A 17170-nucleotide genomic window follows, 5' to 3' on the forward strand; every position below is an offset into this window, starting at 1 on the left:
CAAAGTGAACAAGGTTTACCATGCAGCCAGATATCATGACAAACTTACTGTCAGACATGGTCCTCAGATCCAGAGCAGTAAAGTATCATAGAGGAGACAAGCTGTGTGTTATCTGCAGGACTCACTGGTCTACACATGTTGATATAGAGCTGTTATGTAACTATTAAGGGGCATGTCAGCTGTGAAGCTACAGTATAAATAAATGTCTTAAACAAACAAAACTGGTGCTGAGAAGAGATGGGTTCAGGTCAATGTACAAGCTAGACTTAATTAAAATTACATAGTTTGCTTTAAAATGTATCACAATGTGTTGATATTCACTAAATTATTTATACATGAAGCCAAAGATAAACTCTTTTAGAGAAAATAAACAGAAGTTGTGATTTGTTTTCAGGTCCTGATCTGAGAATTGTGATGATTGGAAGAACTGGTGTGGGCAAGAGTGCTTCTGGAAACACCATCCTGGGAGAGAAGCGCTTCAGATCCTCTCCTGCCTCTGAATCAGTGACTGAGATCTGTCAAAAAGGTGTGACAGTCTGGGGTAACAGAGTAGTTAGTGTGGTAGACACACCAGGGATCCTGGACACTGCAAAATCTGCAGAATTCATCAAAAAAGAAATCATGAGATGTGTCAAACTCTCATGTCCTGGTCCTCATGTGTTCCTGCTGGTCATCACAGTTGGTCGATTCACCACTGAAGAGAAAAACTCAGTGGAAGCCCTGCAAGAGCTGTTTGGTCCAAATGCAAACCAGTACATGATGGTGCTGTTTACCCGTGGTGGTGATCTGGATGGCACCATACAACAGTATGTACATGAGGGTCCCCCAGACCTCCGACGAGTCATCCAGAGCTGTGGAAACAGGTTCCACGTCTTTGAAAACAGGAAAAAAGACAGAAACCAAGTGGTGGAGCTGATCAAGAAGATTGATGACATGGTTGCTGGAAACGGGGGAACATACTACACAGATTAAATGTATCAACAAGTTCAGGCTGCTGCAAAAAGACGAAACATGAGAGAAGAAGACCTCACATTTAATGATTCATTGCTGAAACGTATTGCCATTTTCCTCACCATACTTGCAAAAAAGTAAAATACACAGTAACATAATCAATGACAATAACACCTAATCAATAATCAGTGAAAATAGGACAGCTTCTGTAGGCTGGATGTGTTTATTGAAGAATAATTTAGACAAATATTATAATCTACTATTTTGAACATGTGACTGATTCAATATCCTTTCTAATAATACATCAGTAAAGAAAACTAATGTTGTAAACTGTGTGATCATGAAGAAGAAGAGAATGAAAGAAATGATGAAGACTGTAAAATAACTATTTGCATGTTTTGTCAGATGTATATGTGGTTTGGTGTTTGAGAATTTCATTGTAATTTAAAATTTTACTTTTATGCAGTATATTGTAAATGTATAATGTATCAATATATATATATATAATATATCATAATATTATATGTTAAAAAAAATAGATAAATAAAATGGAAATTAAATGATCCACCACCTTCCCAGTCTGACAATTTAAAAAAATCATTGTATCAATATGAAAATCATCATAAGGTGCTGAAAATGTTTCAATATGAATAAAATATCATGAGTAAAAAATATGTTATCAGTAAAATAGATGTGGGTTTACTGAATCCCAATCGTGTGACCTCAGGAAGGATAGATGAATGAACTCTGAATCATTAATTCTGTATATTACTACATTCTCCACAGGTTGTCCAGTAAGAACAGTAAAGGCATGAATACGTCATTTATTGCTGGTGCTGCTTTGTAGATGTATTTGGTTACTACACCAAACAGATTAAATGTAAACATAAACATCTCCTCATGAAAACTAAAGACTGTCCTCTGTTAGTCCTGGCAGGTCTGTGCTGCCCCCTGCTGGACAAAACTGAAACACCTCAAACCTCTTCACTTTGTTTATTGTGGTGTGGTTTGATTTTAATGTGTCATAGACATTTATATCCCAAATGAACAATAATTCATTCAATTTAATTACACTTTTTTAAAACCTAAAAGTTGTATTATTATAATTGTCCGTTAAAATGTAAAAATGTGCTAAATGGGAGTAAAGAGATAAGATGACATATTCCTTTATTAGTCCCACAATGGGGAAATTTAATTATTACAACAGCAAGTGGACAGTAAAAACAGAATAGCATCAATAAGAAAGAATAAAGAGCAAATATATAATTAATAATAATAATAATAATAATAATTGTGGCATTTACATTATTTACAGCACAACAGTAATATTGGTATTGAGTGGTAAAATTGCACACATTAGAATGAAGATATATTGCAGAGTTGAATTGAAATTGCTATTATACACGAAATACTAATATTGCACAACATTGGACATTAAAAGTGCAGTTGAGGGGAGGGAGGGGGGGGTTGAGGTTTAATGGTCGCAGTCCTGACCCTCATGTTGGGAACCACTGATGGATTGTGAATGAATTGGAGCAGGAGGCGCTCTAAAGACAAAGAACACACACTAATTCACAATTTAGAATATTTTACAGATAATCAGTCATCAATGTCATATCAGTGGATAACAGAACACAACAGTCACAAACAGTCCTTATTATTTAAAAAAAAGAAAAGAAAAAAAAGCAGCATTATTAAATTGTTGTATTGTCTGTTAGTTGTTGGTAGTTTGGGGATCAAACTGAAAACAACCTTTTACTAATTTCAGCCAATCGAGGAGGGAAAAGCTTTAAGTTCACCAATTATCTGTCATTTGATCATATTTAACAGTGTTTGAAGATTGAACGCATCCTGAGCACCTCACAAGCAATTCAGATATCAAACTGATGTCTTTACATTTGAAATATCAGCTAAAACTTATAACTTGTATAACATCACATGAGGCTGAGCTGGCAGGAACACACTGAACATAAAAACATAGCAGTGTTACTGGTTAACATTTATACTGTTTTTTTATTAAATGTAGTACTATTCAATGTGTACGCCAATGAAAATGAACAAGTGAATTATTGTGCATTATTTAATAAAAGGAAAATAGACACAGATTATTTTCTATGTTTCATCTTTCTCTCTATCACATATCAGCCATGTTTTAAAAAAAGGTGAATGATGCGTACCTTTCTCTACCTGGTTGATGTCCTGTCACTATATATATACATACAGACATCATTAGGAACAACAGCTCTGCTATAAATTCTACTTTTATGAAGTTTAAACAGAAGAAAGGTGATAATTCTACTTTATATTTATTATTGAGGTTGTACTAAGTGGTGGTGACGCACTGATGTGCATTATATTAACTGGTCCGAATATTTTGCCCTTCTCATGTGTGTTTATGGAGTGGACAAAATATTAAGAACACCAGTCAATTTAATGCACCCTAATACACCTCCATCACCCACTATGACCTCAATAATAAACATAAGGTAGAATTATCACCTTTCTGACAATGTTAACAAAAACTGAAAATGTTTAAACTTCATAAAAGTAGAATTTATAGCAGAGCTGTTGTATTGGATTGAATTAGATTGCACAGGTGTACCTAATAAAGAGTAAAACTGTGAGTAAAACTGCAATGGTTGTATTCACTAGATGACTGCAGATGATTCAAAACTACAAAAAGGTAAAAATTTGAAAAGAATATTTACCAGCTTCACGTAGGACATCTTCATCCAGAGGACTTGCATGTGCAGTGTATATTCAGCTGTCAAAGAGGCCCCCACATTTTGAATTTTTTAGTTTACTTTAACCCTTACTTTCTGTTCAGGGTCAAAAATGAAGCTTCAGAGTGTTAATGTGAATATTTTGAGACATAATATTTAATTCACTCTTCAGTATTGATTAACCTTTTACTGCGTTTTCACAGTATTATATTATTTATTAGGTTCACTTATTTATGAATACAGTGTTTGTTAATGTACTGGAAATCTATATTGTAATTGTTCATCTTGTTCACCACAAGATGGCGTTACTCCCCTTAATGCAGTGATATCCAACTCTGCTCTTGTAGAGCTACTGCCCTGCATGTTTAAGGTAGCTCTCCACACATCTGATTCTAATTTTAACTCGTTATCAAGCAGCTGAAGCTCATCAAAGGGCTTGATAATGAGTTCATTATTAGAATCAGGTGTGTTAGAGTGGGGAGATACCTAAAACATGCAGGAGCTCTCCAGTAGCAGAGTTGGAGACCACTGCCTTAGTGAGTCCATTAGGTGATTTATTATCTTCAGTGTGAGAGAAGGAATCTAGCTGTCTGTGTCTTTATTATCAACAATCCTTACGAGAGTTTATAGTAAGTTGCTTTACATATTTGCCACATTTGTATTCGGCTTACACAAATGACCCAATGTAATACACATCTCTGAACACTTTTATACTCAAATCATCATAATCATTTTAATACAGGTTACCAAAGGCACTCAGTTTTGACATTTACCTCATAATGAGTGCTATGGATAAAAAATAAACAGTGTAAAGGTCCCTCTTTTTGTTCCACCACAGCTCAACACTGTCTGAGGAAGTGTAACATAGTTAAAAATGTTTAGGTTAAATCCTGCTAAATGGGACAACTATGCCATCTGCTGTTAAATTTGTACCTGCATCAGGGAGTAATAGCAAAAGATTATGGATAATCCTCAAAGCAGCGGAGGATTTACAGAAAGCTAAGTTGTCTGTTGATGTCTGTGGGCAAAACAATATTAGTTATTTAAAAGTTAAACTGGCTTTATTTGCTTGTATCATATTTGTCTTAGATTAATTCCACCATGTTATCTCTTAGTTTTTACGCCAGTATAACCCTACTTAGATAACGATAACAACACAATGCAGAGCATGCACTGTTTGCCCACAAGATAATATGATGTACTGATTTGTTGTCCTCTGTCACAAATGCAGGTATAGATTATTACCAAACAGAATGTAGTAATATTTAAGACATGCAGATGAGCTATGTTTGTGTTTTGTAATGTGAAGTTATTTTATTGTTTTAAAATGGGGGAAAATACAAAAATAGGTAACAGTCCAGTGTGACAGATTTGTGTACATATATTAAGTTTATAGTCGCTGTAATTTCTCCTCGTAAATTTAAGAGAGGTATTTTCTGTTTCGTTTCAATCTCCAAACCCACTATAAGATCACAGTAAATGCATTGTATTTGTATTGTAGAAAGTATAGTTTTTTCCCCTCAAAATGTATAATGGGTGATCCAAAAAGCAGTGGAGGATTTCCTGAAAGACAGAGCATGTGCTATTTGCTCACAAGAGAAGATGACTGTACTGACTTGTTTTTCTTTATCACAAATGCAGATGCTGAACAAGGATATGGAATAAACCTGTTACCACAAGCCATAACATTATAGTTCTCATGTTCTTATCTGTTGTGGTTTTTCTGGACTAGATTCAGAGACAGATATAGAGACAAATAAAGAGACAGATATAGAGACAGAAATAAAGAGACAGAGATATAGACAGAGATTTAGAGGCAGTACAGAATACACAAAAGTACAGAGACAGGATGAATAGTTGTGCCTGTATTTTATCACTTATAAGAAACAGTCAATTCATTTGATCTTAGTTTCACTATCATTATCCTTTACCTGTAGACATATCTCATGTCAAGACACTTCTGTAGCCTCTCACGCTATGTTGTTGAGTATAACCTTTGGGCACAATACTACAATAGGGTAGATTTAAACAGATGCTGTTATGAGGAACATATTTTCCAGACTTGAGGTTGATTTTGCTCTTAGAAATGTTATTAAACTGCAATAGAAACATCTAGCAGGGTGTGATTCATATCATTCTGCAACCCATCAATCTTAATCACTGATCACTGATTGATTATATTAATCATTTCCTGTCGCTTTTCATTTTCTTGCATATTATTATTTTTTGGTGAAACGTTTATCATTAGAACAAGCTTTATTTCTTGCTACTTGCTTGACAGCTAACATGAGTAGGATTGTAACCTCATTTATAATTCTTAATGGCTAGCTTTCCTTGGCAAATAGCACCCAATGTTGCAACATTAAAGTGGTGTTTTGATTAATTATTTTAATTTATTGTATTATTTTAATTCACCTACCTACCTAACCTCATGTGTCCAACATACTGTAGTTTCAGGCTAACCATTAGTTTTCTAGTTATGTTAAATTGTATTTCTGTAGATAATATTTGGACATATTTAGATAACTGGATAATTTGAATATTTTGATAAAATTGTATTTGTTGTGTGGTTAATATATAGGTCTGGAAGATACATGTAATGTACCTTTTGAAATGTCTTCCAGCCTATATTTGAATTAAATTATTTAAATATTTTTGGAGAAACTTCTACTGCACCAGGACCATCTATCTCATCACCTGACATGACTGCTGCTGAGGGAACATGGTCAGAAACTTCAGTCAAAGTCAGCTTTATTGTCAATTTCTTCACATGCAAAGGAATCGAGAAGACGTTTCTCACTATCCCACGGTGAAACAGATAAAGTGCACAGGCACAACAGATAAGACATTTACTAATATATAAAAAAAAAAAATAGTATAGATAGACAGTAAGATAAAATAAGATAAAATAAGATTTAGGAGTCTACTTGTGTATATGTAGGAAGTAGCAGCATAAGTTTCAGGGTCATGTCCTCCCTCCTCTGATGTGTCTGAAGGGTTTATAACTGCTGAACCACAGCCTTCTATATACTCTGCTCATATTTCTTCTGCTACCCCTCAACATCCATTACCAGCACAACCTATAGATCCATTTCACACTTTTTTTAAAAATATATATATATATATATATATATATTTTTATTGAGTATCAATGATACAAGGTATGTACACAATAATAAAACATAGGAAAAATCATTGAAACAATGCTCACATTACTTTTGATTATTATTTTCTACCCTTGTTTCCTTTGTTGTATATACTGTACACAAGTAACAACTCAGCCACCCACCCATCCGGAACACGTAGGACACCCAACCAGATGAGAAGAGAAAACATATACGTAGGTTTATCATTATTGAAGCTGTAAACTGTGTACTGTGGTTTGCATGAACAAATTATCATAAATGGAAAAGGGTTGCTATGTGGTATTAAGTGGGCATGGTTTTAAGTCGACTTCAGTATGTCAACACAAGATCCCAGATAGAGAAGAATTTGTCCCTGGACCCCCTGAGTGTTTATTTTACCTTCTCTAACTGTATGAACTGCATCAAGTCACTCAGCCACAAAGACACATTAGGAGGATTTTTAGATTTCCAATGTAGTAATATGTTTCTGTGTGCAAGTAGTGTTGTCAAAGCAATGTTTTTATGTCTTTTCCTTATTGCAGAATGTCTTCTATCTGTGATGCCAAATATGGCTGATGCTGCATTGGGTTGGAGATCAATATTAAGTAACTCTGATAGTGTTTTAAAGATCACAGACCAGTAAGTTGTCCGGGCTGGGCATGACCAAAACATATGGGTTAAGTTGGCAAGAATGTTTCAACACCTGTCGCAGCTTGCATCTGTGTTAGGGTATATTTTAGCCAGTCTTGCTTTGGAATAGTGAGTGTGATGTAAAACCTTGAATTGTATTATACTTAGTTTACTCAGGAAGTACTGTTATTCATTCTTTGTAGAGCACTGTTCCAAGTGTCCTCTTCCAGGTCTTCCACCAGTTCATCCAGCCAGTCTGCACTGATCTTTGCAAAGGTTGTGGTTTTAAAAGAGGTTATACAGTCACTGATTCTTGAAATTAGTCTTTTGGATTTGAAAGGAATTTTTAACAGATCATCTTAACCAGAGAGTGAAGATATGTGTTGAAAGTTGGTGTCATGATGCTGAAGAAAGTGGCAGACTTGGAAATACCTAAATATACTAGACCGAGGGAGACCGAATTCGTGTGATACATTATCAAAGCTTGCAAAAATACAGTTTATGTACATATCTTTAAATTTATAAAATGCCATGTCTTTGCCAAAGAGTAAATTCAGAGTCTAATCTAGCCGGGGGAAAAGATGATTATTATGTATAGGACTTGCATGGAGAACATCTTTAAACCCAAAGTTCTGCCGGAGTTGAAACCATATCTTGAGGGTATTTATGGCGATTGGATTGTTAGTAAATTGTGAGATAGAGAGGGGAAGACTGGAGGTGACCAGGGCTCTGAGAGATGTTGGGATGCAAGATGTGGCTTCAAAGTGGCAACAGTCTGTATCAGGAGTGTGGAGCCAATATACCTTTGTTTGTTACAATGTGATTTTGAAATCACAAAATTACCTTTGAAACTGTCAAAATTGTGTTAAGTGTTAATATACTGGAAAATGATATTTACCCACAATTTTAGTCCACATGGATCCACATTGTGGAACAACAGAGCAATTACATCAAATAGAAAAAACTTATACAATCAAAAATGGTTTGATAAGAAAATATTTTTTGTTGCTGACCTGTTGGATGAACATGGTTCATATATATAAAAATTGAACAAATGCTAAATACTGATAAAAAAAAATGCAATAATAAAATAATAAGAAAGATATTCATGCAGAACCTTTTTTATGGTCATACAAGGGCAACAAACATTAGAATAAGAGAGAGTAATCTAAAAATTATGAACAAATTTACAAAATATCTGAAATGGCCAATCACCCCCAAAGCCAAAGAATTGCAATTTAAAATTAAAGCTGCAAGCAGCGATGAACAGGCCCTCGCCCCCCCATGCATGTCGGGGCTGTGGCGCAATCAGAGGGCGCGCACGTAGAAGTCTTCTTACTCAGGCTTTTATTTGACGTTGCATGATGTGGTGAAATATCACTGCCTGTGTCCACTATGTGGCGCTAGAGATCACCCACCAATTATATGTCATGTTGTTGTATGTGATGTGGAGAAGACATCCTGTAAATTTCATATAAATTGGATAATGTTTGTCATATGAGGCTGACTTCCTGTGTCCAGTAGGTGGCGCTGTGTATATGACACGGTATTGATGCATAGATGTGTTCAGGGCGGGACCCTCTACATGCGTGTAGATCGGACGATGTCTGTAGGAGTTATAAGGATTTCCTGCTTTTTGGCGAAGGATCGTATGGCGAAGGAAATTGTCGGCACCGCCACGCCCAAACCAAATCCCTAATCAGAACTTTTCATCTCCAATGTCTCAAGATGTTTTTGAGTGAATTTGAAGTTGGTGTGACAAAATCCCTAGGACAAGTTTGTTAAAGTACGGGGCGTGGAAATCGCCAAAATCGCACATATTTATCAAAATGGCCGACTTCCTGTTGGAGTGACGTCATGGGTCCTACTGACTTTTTTGTGCGTCTGGACATGATACATATATATACCAAATTTTGTTCATGTACGTCAATCTTTCACATTTTTATATACGTTAGGGGGCGCTATTGAGCCATTTTGCCACTTCCATGAATGTAAACCATTAAATATCAAATTTTACGATAGGGTCTGGCTAGCGTGCAAAATTTGGTGAGTTTTGGGGCACGTTTAAAGGGGCAAAAAGGCCATTGAACTCGTAGAAAGAGAATAATAATCCTTACAGATACAATAGGGCCTCGCACTGGTCAGTGCTCGGGCCCTAATTATGAATGGCTATTATCCAGCAGCAGAAACATTAAAGAAAAGGTTTGGATTTGAGGTTGAGCCATGTTGTTTTTGTAATATGGATTGTGAAACTACTGAACATCTTTTTTATTCTTGTACAGTGACATCACATTTTTGGCAGGATGTTTTTGAATGGATAGGTAATAACATAGAAAATATCACACCATTTGATAAACATCAGATTCTTTTATATAAAGATAATCTTACCAAAGAATTTTCAGAACTGGTCAACTATTATTATAGTTTTGGGTAAATATCATACCCATTCATGCAAATGGAAAAAATAAACCCCCCTCAATATTTTGGTTTAAAAACTAACTAAAAAAATATTTTTTTTCTTTGAAGTTGTTAAATTTATACATGCCAATTTGTAAATTGAGTGAAACTGCAAAGAAATATTTGTTTTTTTGAAGGTTTTTTTAATGATATGAATGAGTGTGCCTTGTATTTTCTCTTCTTTTTTTATATATTTCTTATTATATCCTTTTATGTCTATAGCCTTGTAGATTTTATTTATAATGGAGATATCTTTGTTTTTATAAAAAGAATGCACGTTTCCTATCGAGAGTTTTTTGTATATTACGGAAATTAAAATAAAGTTTAAAGAAAAAAAAGGGGGGAAAAGTCAGTAAACTATCACAATTACTCCCAAGCTGTTCAATACATTTAAATTTAAATATCTGTCTGCTCCTCAACTTACCTCTTTTTTTCTCTGACATCTCGATCCGCAATCAAATTCTGCCACCAAGCAATGATGACCCGCCCTACTCTGCCTCGGATTGGCTCTGACCTGGAGACAGTAGTGACCAATCAGAAAGGAGGGGGGGGGGGGGGGGGGGGGGGTGTGTGAGCCGTTATTCAACGCCCGCCCCAAAAGTGCCAAAACTCGGCAAAGGCGAGCGCACAGAGAGTGACAGCGAGCTCATCCACACAGACCACAAGCGTGCAGAGTGATCTTTATGCGCGCGGATTTTGGCACTGAAATGACGCCATACTCTTGTACTTTACTCCACTGGATCTGAGGATCATGTCTCTGAGTAAGTTTGGCCATGATAACCTTTTTATACTGCATATTTATTAGTAATTTCATTGCTTTTTGTCAAGGCAGCACTGTTACAGTTAAAGGAAACTAATTTGGATTAAAATAGAAAAATGATCCACATAGATTTTCAGTTGTACAGAGCTCTACATTCTGTCCATTTCTGCTACTTTCTTAAACAATACAAGTGCTACTTGTTGCAAAAAATGATGTTTACACCTATTCTTTATCAATAATAAGGAGATACTACGAAAGCTAAACTAAACTAAAAAAGCTCATGTTTTATATAATTATGACAGTTGTTACACTGTTAATACCTTCCTAAAAAGGAAATACATATTATAATGATTATTGTGGTGGCAGAGTTTAAATAATGTTTAACCCTTATGCCTCCTTAAGGACATTTTTTGGCTTTTCAATTTTTATTTTCTTAACTCATGATTAATAATAATTTATTTTTCAGACATTGTCACAAACTGAGTGAGCTGCTGCACTGATGGACGAAAGATAAGACGGGAATACATACGAGTGAGTTCAGCTCTGTTTTTGAAAATGTTCACATCTGACATGATCAGAGAGTAATTTCAACGTGTCTGTCTGTGTGAGCAGGAAATAATAACTTAAGAGTTCAAAACACATGTTGACACATGGAAATATTGCAGTTGAGGTTCAGTTATTTGTAAGGTACCATGATGACATAGAGGTAGTTTATGTGTTTCATTGAGTTTAGAGGAAACTCTTCCCTCTGTGTCTAAATGAAAATCATATGTATACTTATTAAACTGGAGGTGATTTACTCAATAGTTATGGTTACTTTTCTGTACTTGAGACCTATTTTTAGCCTCCATTTTTCTCCTACTTTAAATTTTTGCTCTAATATATTCCTCTGGTGAATATTTTACTCTGTACTGACCTACATGTGTCTAGAAGAGGGAGTCATCACTTCCTTTGCAGGTTAGGACTTTACCTACAAATTTTATCATATGATTATTTAAAAAATAGATTTATACAGAAGGAATCAGTTACACTCTTATGTATCAGCTAATATATAACTGACATAATATTATAATATTTTTGTAATTCAGTAAGATTTTGAATCCTAGAGTATCACCAGTACTGAAGTATTTTACACTGTTGCTTTTACTTTGGTAAAAAGACCTGAATACTTCCTCCTTGCTTTATGAAAGACATTATTGATCATTAATAAGTTATTTATAGGAGAGTTCACTGCATGGAGACTGTTAGTGTTTGCTTCTGCAGTGTGTGTTGTTACTTTTGGTTCTGAATTTGGGGGGAAAAAAGCCTTCTAAGGGAGTAACGGAATACATGTAACAGCGTTACGTAAGTATAGATACAATAAAAAACTATTCCGCAACACTTACAGAAAAAAAAGACGTAATCAGATCATAGGTACTTTTTTCATTAATGAGGATTATTTACCAGGATTACAATTTTAAAACACATTTTACAATAAAGAACGATATACTACCATGCACTGTAAAAGTCCCAAATGTGAGCAGAGGAGAAACGAGAGAGAAAATTACCTCGCTGACTCACAAAGGTCTGAGTAGAAGATGATACCACATGACTTACACACACTACACCCACACATTGTTGCATATTAGTCTAACTATGCAGTTGAAGGTGTAACAGTGGGGAAACTACGATGTGCAAAGGGCTTCATTCACAAGGTTAAAGTACGCCCTGATGTAAAGCCAGTACAGCAGAAGCTGCGCAGATTACCTTTCTCAGTCAGAGAAGCAGTTTCTAAGGAGTTGAAAAAAATGGTATAACAAGATGTTATAGAGCCTGTAGAGTCTTCTGAATGGATTTCACCCATAGTAGTCACTACAAGAAAAGACAGACCAGATCCACGTCTTTGTGTGGACCTTAGAGAGCCTAACAAGTCAGTTGTAGTTGACGGCTTTCCACTACCTCACATGGAGGAAATATTCACTGAGCTGAGAGGAGCAATGCTGTTTTCTACATTAGATCTCCAGAGCGCTTATTACCAAGTGCCACTACATGACAGCCACAGCTTAACCACCTTCATCACCCATGACGGACTGTTTCGCTTCAAGCGGGTGCCATTCGGACTGGCATCTGGGCCAAGCTGTTTCCAGCGGATGATGTCATCCATACTCAAAAGTTTAAAGGGGGTCCAATGTTACCTTGATGATATTATCATTTCAAGTACAACAGCAGAGGAACACGACGAAAGACTGACAGCTGTGCATCAGTGCATTGATGACGCCGGGCTCAAGCTAAACCTCTCAAAATGCAACTTCAGACAATCAGAACTGTCTTTCCTCGGACACACAGTATCAACTAAAGGACTGCAGCCTGATGCCTCACATGGGACTGCTGTTTCACAAGCACCTCCACCAACCGACCTGCCTAAGCCGAGGTCATTTCTCGGGCTCACGTCATGGTATTCAAAATTCATACTCACTTCCAGATGGCCCAAGTCAACAAAGAACATGACTCCAAAACTACAGCCATTCTTCAAACTCCGACGAACTCTCACTACAAGATGACTGCGTGGTTCGTGGCACACAGACTCCTGGTGCCAGACAGTCTCCAGTCAAAGCTGATCTCCCTGGCTCATGACACACACCAGGGAATAGTTAGGACAAAACAGAGACTCAGAGAAGCATATTGGTGGCCGGGCATGGATGCCCAGGTCGAGGCAGCCATTAAAGCATGCATCACATGCCAGTCGCATGACAAGTCTGCAGTCACCCACACTACTCCACTACAGCCTGTACCCTATCCAGAATAGGCTTGGGAAAAAGTTGCAATTGATGTGGTAGGGCCATTTAATAGAGCACCCATAGACTGCCGCTTTGCAATCACACTGATTGATCACGACAGTAAATGGCCCGAGCTAGCTTTTGTTCCACAGGTATCCTCAGGAACTGTCATACAGTTTTTATCTGCAGTCTTCAGCAGAGAAGGTGATCCTACAGAGCTGGTTTCAGACAACGGCTCTCAATTTGTGTCACATGAGTTTGAAACATTTCTCCAAGACAGAGGCATTGTACAGAGAAAATCATCTGTCTATTATCCAAGAGCGAATGGAGAAATCGAACGCTTCAATCGCAGCCTGAAGGACAGTTTGCAAACCGCTTTGCTGGAAGGGAAGCCATGGAAGAAGTTCACACAGGATTTCCTACACATATATCATGCGACACCTCACTCCACGACTCAGCTCTCACCAGCTGAACTGTTGCATGGTCGACCTATGCGCACTAAACTTCATGTGGCTGGACGTCCACTTCCATACAGTGCACCACTGTCATCACAACAGGTCGCCATCAGAGTAGGAGAAAAACAGAAAAAGAGTAAAGCATACACTGATCAGAAACGGGGTGCCACCGCTGTATCATTCGCATGTGGGTTATATGTGCAGGTTAAGAAGCCTGGTATTCTCCCTAAGGCACAGTGCAAGTTTTCCAGACCACTCAAAGTGATGGAAAAAAGAGGACAGTACACCTACCTACTGTCAGATTGACGGTGCTGGAATGCATGCATACCTGCCTCTCTTCAGGGGAAGGAGAGTGACAATGAACTGTTACCTCTGGACTTTGAAGCTACACCAGCTATACCGGCTGTACCACAACCAGTGCAACACACACCACATACCAGGCCAGTCAGGCTCAGAAGAGTGCCCGAGTGGACTAAAGACTTTGTTGTTAAATAATGTCTAGCAGGAAAGAAAAAGTTAAAACCTTTAGGGTATTCTGTTCTAAATGAGTACAAATGCAGGAAAGAAATGTTTACTCTTATTTTTATTTTTCAGGAGTTGGATTCATCAAAAGTGTTCATTTTCGCGTAAAATCCTCCTAATATTAAATAACTACTGAGAAGTCACTGAGGTGAAAATATAAGTTAATTGAGTTTTCTGAAAAACAAAATAAGGGTAATTTTATGTTGTTTATTCTAAGCACATGCTATATTAGTATAAAGGAAACTGTAATAAAATTGTCTTTATTTGAAGAGTTGAAATACCCTGTATAGTTCGGTACATGTTTGCTTATTAAGGGGATGTGATGTTTCAATGTTTCAGCCTGAACACTGGGTGGTAGTATGAATACAGGAGTTGTAGTAACTTGAGTAAACACCAGAAGAAGGCAAGGTATTCCAGCGTAGAAAAAGAACATGTCTGTTACCTGCAACTACCTTGTCGCGGCTACATCGTTTGTTACTTTGAAATAAAGTGAAGTTAAGTACATACAAAGCTGTCTTATTCAGCGACACAACAGCTCTAGATCTTATAAATGCCCCTTTAGCTAATTCCTTATAAATTTGATCTAGTTTTAGTTGTATCTTCTTCAATTCAACTTCTTCTTTAAGATATGTTAGGATTTATTTTATTAAATAATTCAGATTATTTTTTAATTTTTAAGATCCTTTAATTCTTTACTTCTCTAAATAGCAACGTATCTAGCCATATATTTAAAGTATTCCCATTTTAAATATTTCATTAATTCATTTTTTAATACTGTCATTAAAGTTGATATCTTGAAGAAGAGAATTATTATATTTCCAGTAACCTAATTTCAGTACATTTAGAGCATCTTGTGACTTTAGAGCAATTTGTTGTTCTATGAAATGAGAAATGAGGTATAGAAATGTGTTTTTCTGGTTCCTGTGTTGTTAGTCATACATATCATAAAGAGTGCATGTGACAAGTACTTAAGTTATAGTAAAGAATTGCAGTTTGTTGAATACACAAAGAGATTTCATTTTGCATCTTTTATTCAATTTCAGGGTACGGGAACAGTTGGAATGTCAAAAACTCTGAGATGAGTATAAATTTAATTAAACACAGAGGCGAATCACAATAGAGTCAAACCCTTGTCTCAAAAAGGAAAGCCACTATGAAGCCACCAACTGTGGAACCTAGAAGAACTAAAAGAAAAGTGTCATCTCTCAGCATGGCAGCCACAAAGATCATTACCCCAGCACAAGCTACTTCTCTCATTCCCCATCAGCCTCCTCAAGTTGTCCATCCTCATGACAAATCTTTCAGGCAGATTTTCCTCCCAGACCTTCGTTCCTCCCACTCCTCTGTCACTGAAATCCTGCCAACACATTCTCAACTCCAAACCTCCTCCTTGAATCAAGGTTTGAAGAGAAAACGCACAAACAACTTGCCTCATTCTCACAGCATGCCTGCAAAAAACAAGAACTTTGGAGAGTTTACACCTGATATCACTGTTGATGAAAAAAAGGAAACCTACAGGTTCCACTTCTCTGGTCCAGGCCTGTACCAGTGCGGTGTGACAGGTCTGGTGTTTCACATGGAGGGAGAAGGGGACGTGGTTTACAGGATTGTCCCCTGGAACCACAGGCTACTGGCCCAACATCACAAGAAGCCTGCAGGACCCCTGTTTGACATCAAATGTCTCCAGGAGTCTGTGTGTCAGCTTCATCTCCCACACTGTGAGATCCGCTCCGAAGGTGGATGTGACTTCCTATCAGTTGCTCATGTGATTGATGAGGGCATCGAGGTTATTACTCCTCATAAGATAACAGAAACTCATGTCATTATAAACATCACAGAGTTTTCTGGTTTTGGTAATGTCAAGGATGAAGACTCTCCTCCTGTCCCGGTCCGAGCGCTGGTGCTGCTGTTCTACAGACCTCCAACTGATCCTGATCCTGAATCTGTCCTCAATGTGTTGTTGTTACCAAAGAACGTAGTGCTGCGTGATGTGCTGCGTGTGAGGAAGGAATATACCGGAGATGAGAGGTACATCGAGACATCTCCACACTGTAAACTGATCCCAAAGCAGGAGTACACACTGTCCACTAGTCCTGAAGACGACTCAGTTCTAGTTCAACCAACAGAAGCAGAATTTGATGAGGAGTCCTACGACAACTACTTTCCATCATTCCAGGTGAACTTAGGAACAATCATGAGAAGTATCAAGCTGTTTTTGAGAAAAACCAACATCTCCGGTAGTGTCTGGAAAAGACAAGTTTGTCTTCCGTCCACTGCAGTAAGAAAGCCCAGAAGACAGAGTCCTCGGAGTCTCTCTTCCATCGTGAGGCTACGGACCGGCTTCATCGAGAGGATATCAGGACCTGTTCTCCAAAGTCTGCTGGATAATCTGTTTGAAAAAAAGGTGATAACTGAATCTGAGAGGGAGTCAGCAGAAGAGTTGCGAAACAAAAGAGATAAGGCTCGTATTGTCATCGACACGGTGAGGAAGAAAGGTAAAGCTGCAAGTTCAGAGATGATTAAGTTTCTCCGTAAGATCGACCCCTTCCTCTGTAAACATCTTGGGTTGATCTGAACCACAATAAAGAGGCAGGACATCGACTTTATGTTGACCTGGTGGTTAGAAACTGATCGTCCTGTAGCTAATAGCCTATATAAGCAAATAACTTTATTATGTTCCTTGTGTGCAGACATAGATGGAGTTCAATTTATAAGCCAATGTGGCCAAATAAGTCTTTCAAGAACTCAGAGAAAAAATCAAGACTGTAGAAACTACATCTGCTGAGGAAGA

At 37.2% G+C, this 17170-nt stretch overlaps 1 protein-coding gene across 1 annotated transcript; it reads left to right on the top strand.

The window, feature by feature from the left end:
* The first annotated feature begins 15589 nt into the window (after positions 1-15589).
* Positions 15590-16954, top strand: LOC134002144 (NACHT, LRR and PYD domains-containing protein 1b allele 3-like). The gene has a single exon (XM_062441426.1). The coding sequence runs from the start codon at positions 15590-15592 to the stop codon at positions 16952-16954; it is 1365 nt and encodes a 454-aa protein (XP_062297410.1).
* Positions 16955-17170: the final 216 nt, after the last annotated feature.

This window comes from Scomber scombrus, chromosome 20, assembly GCF_963691925.1.
Source record: "Scomber scombrus chromosome 20, fScoSco1.1, whole genome shotgun sequence".
NCBI lineage: Eukaryota > Metazoa > Chordata > Actinopteri > Scombriformes > Scombridae > Scomber > Scomber scombrus.

Bases quoted from the DNA above. Each gene is read 5' to 3' on its own strand.
- LOC134002144 (XM_062441426.1), top strand. From the start codon at position 15,590: ATGGCAGCCACAAAGATCATTACCCCAGCACAAGCTACTTCTCTCATT.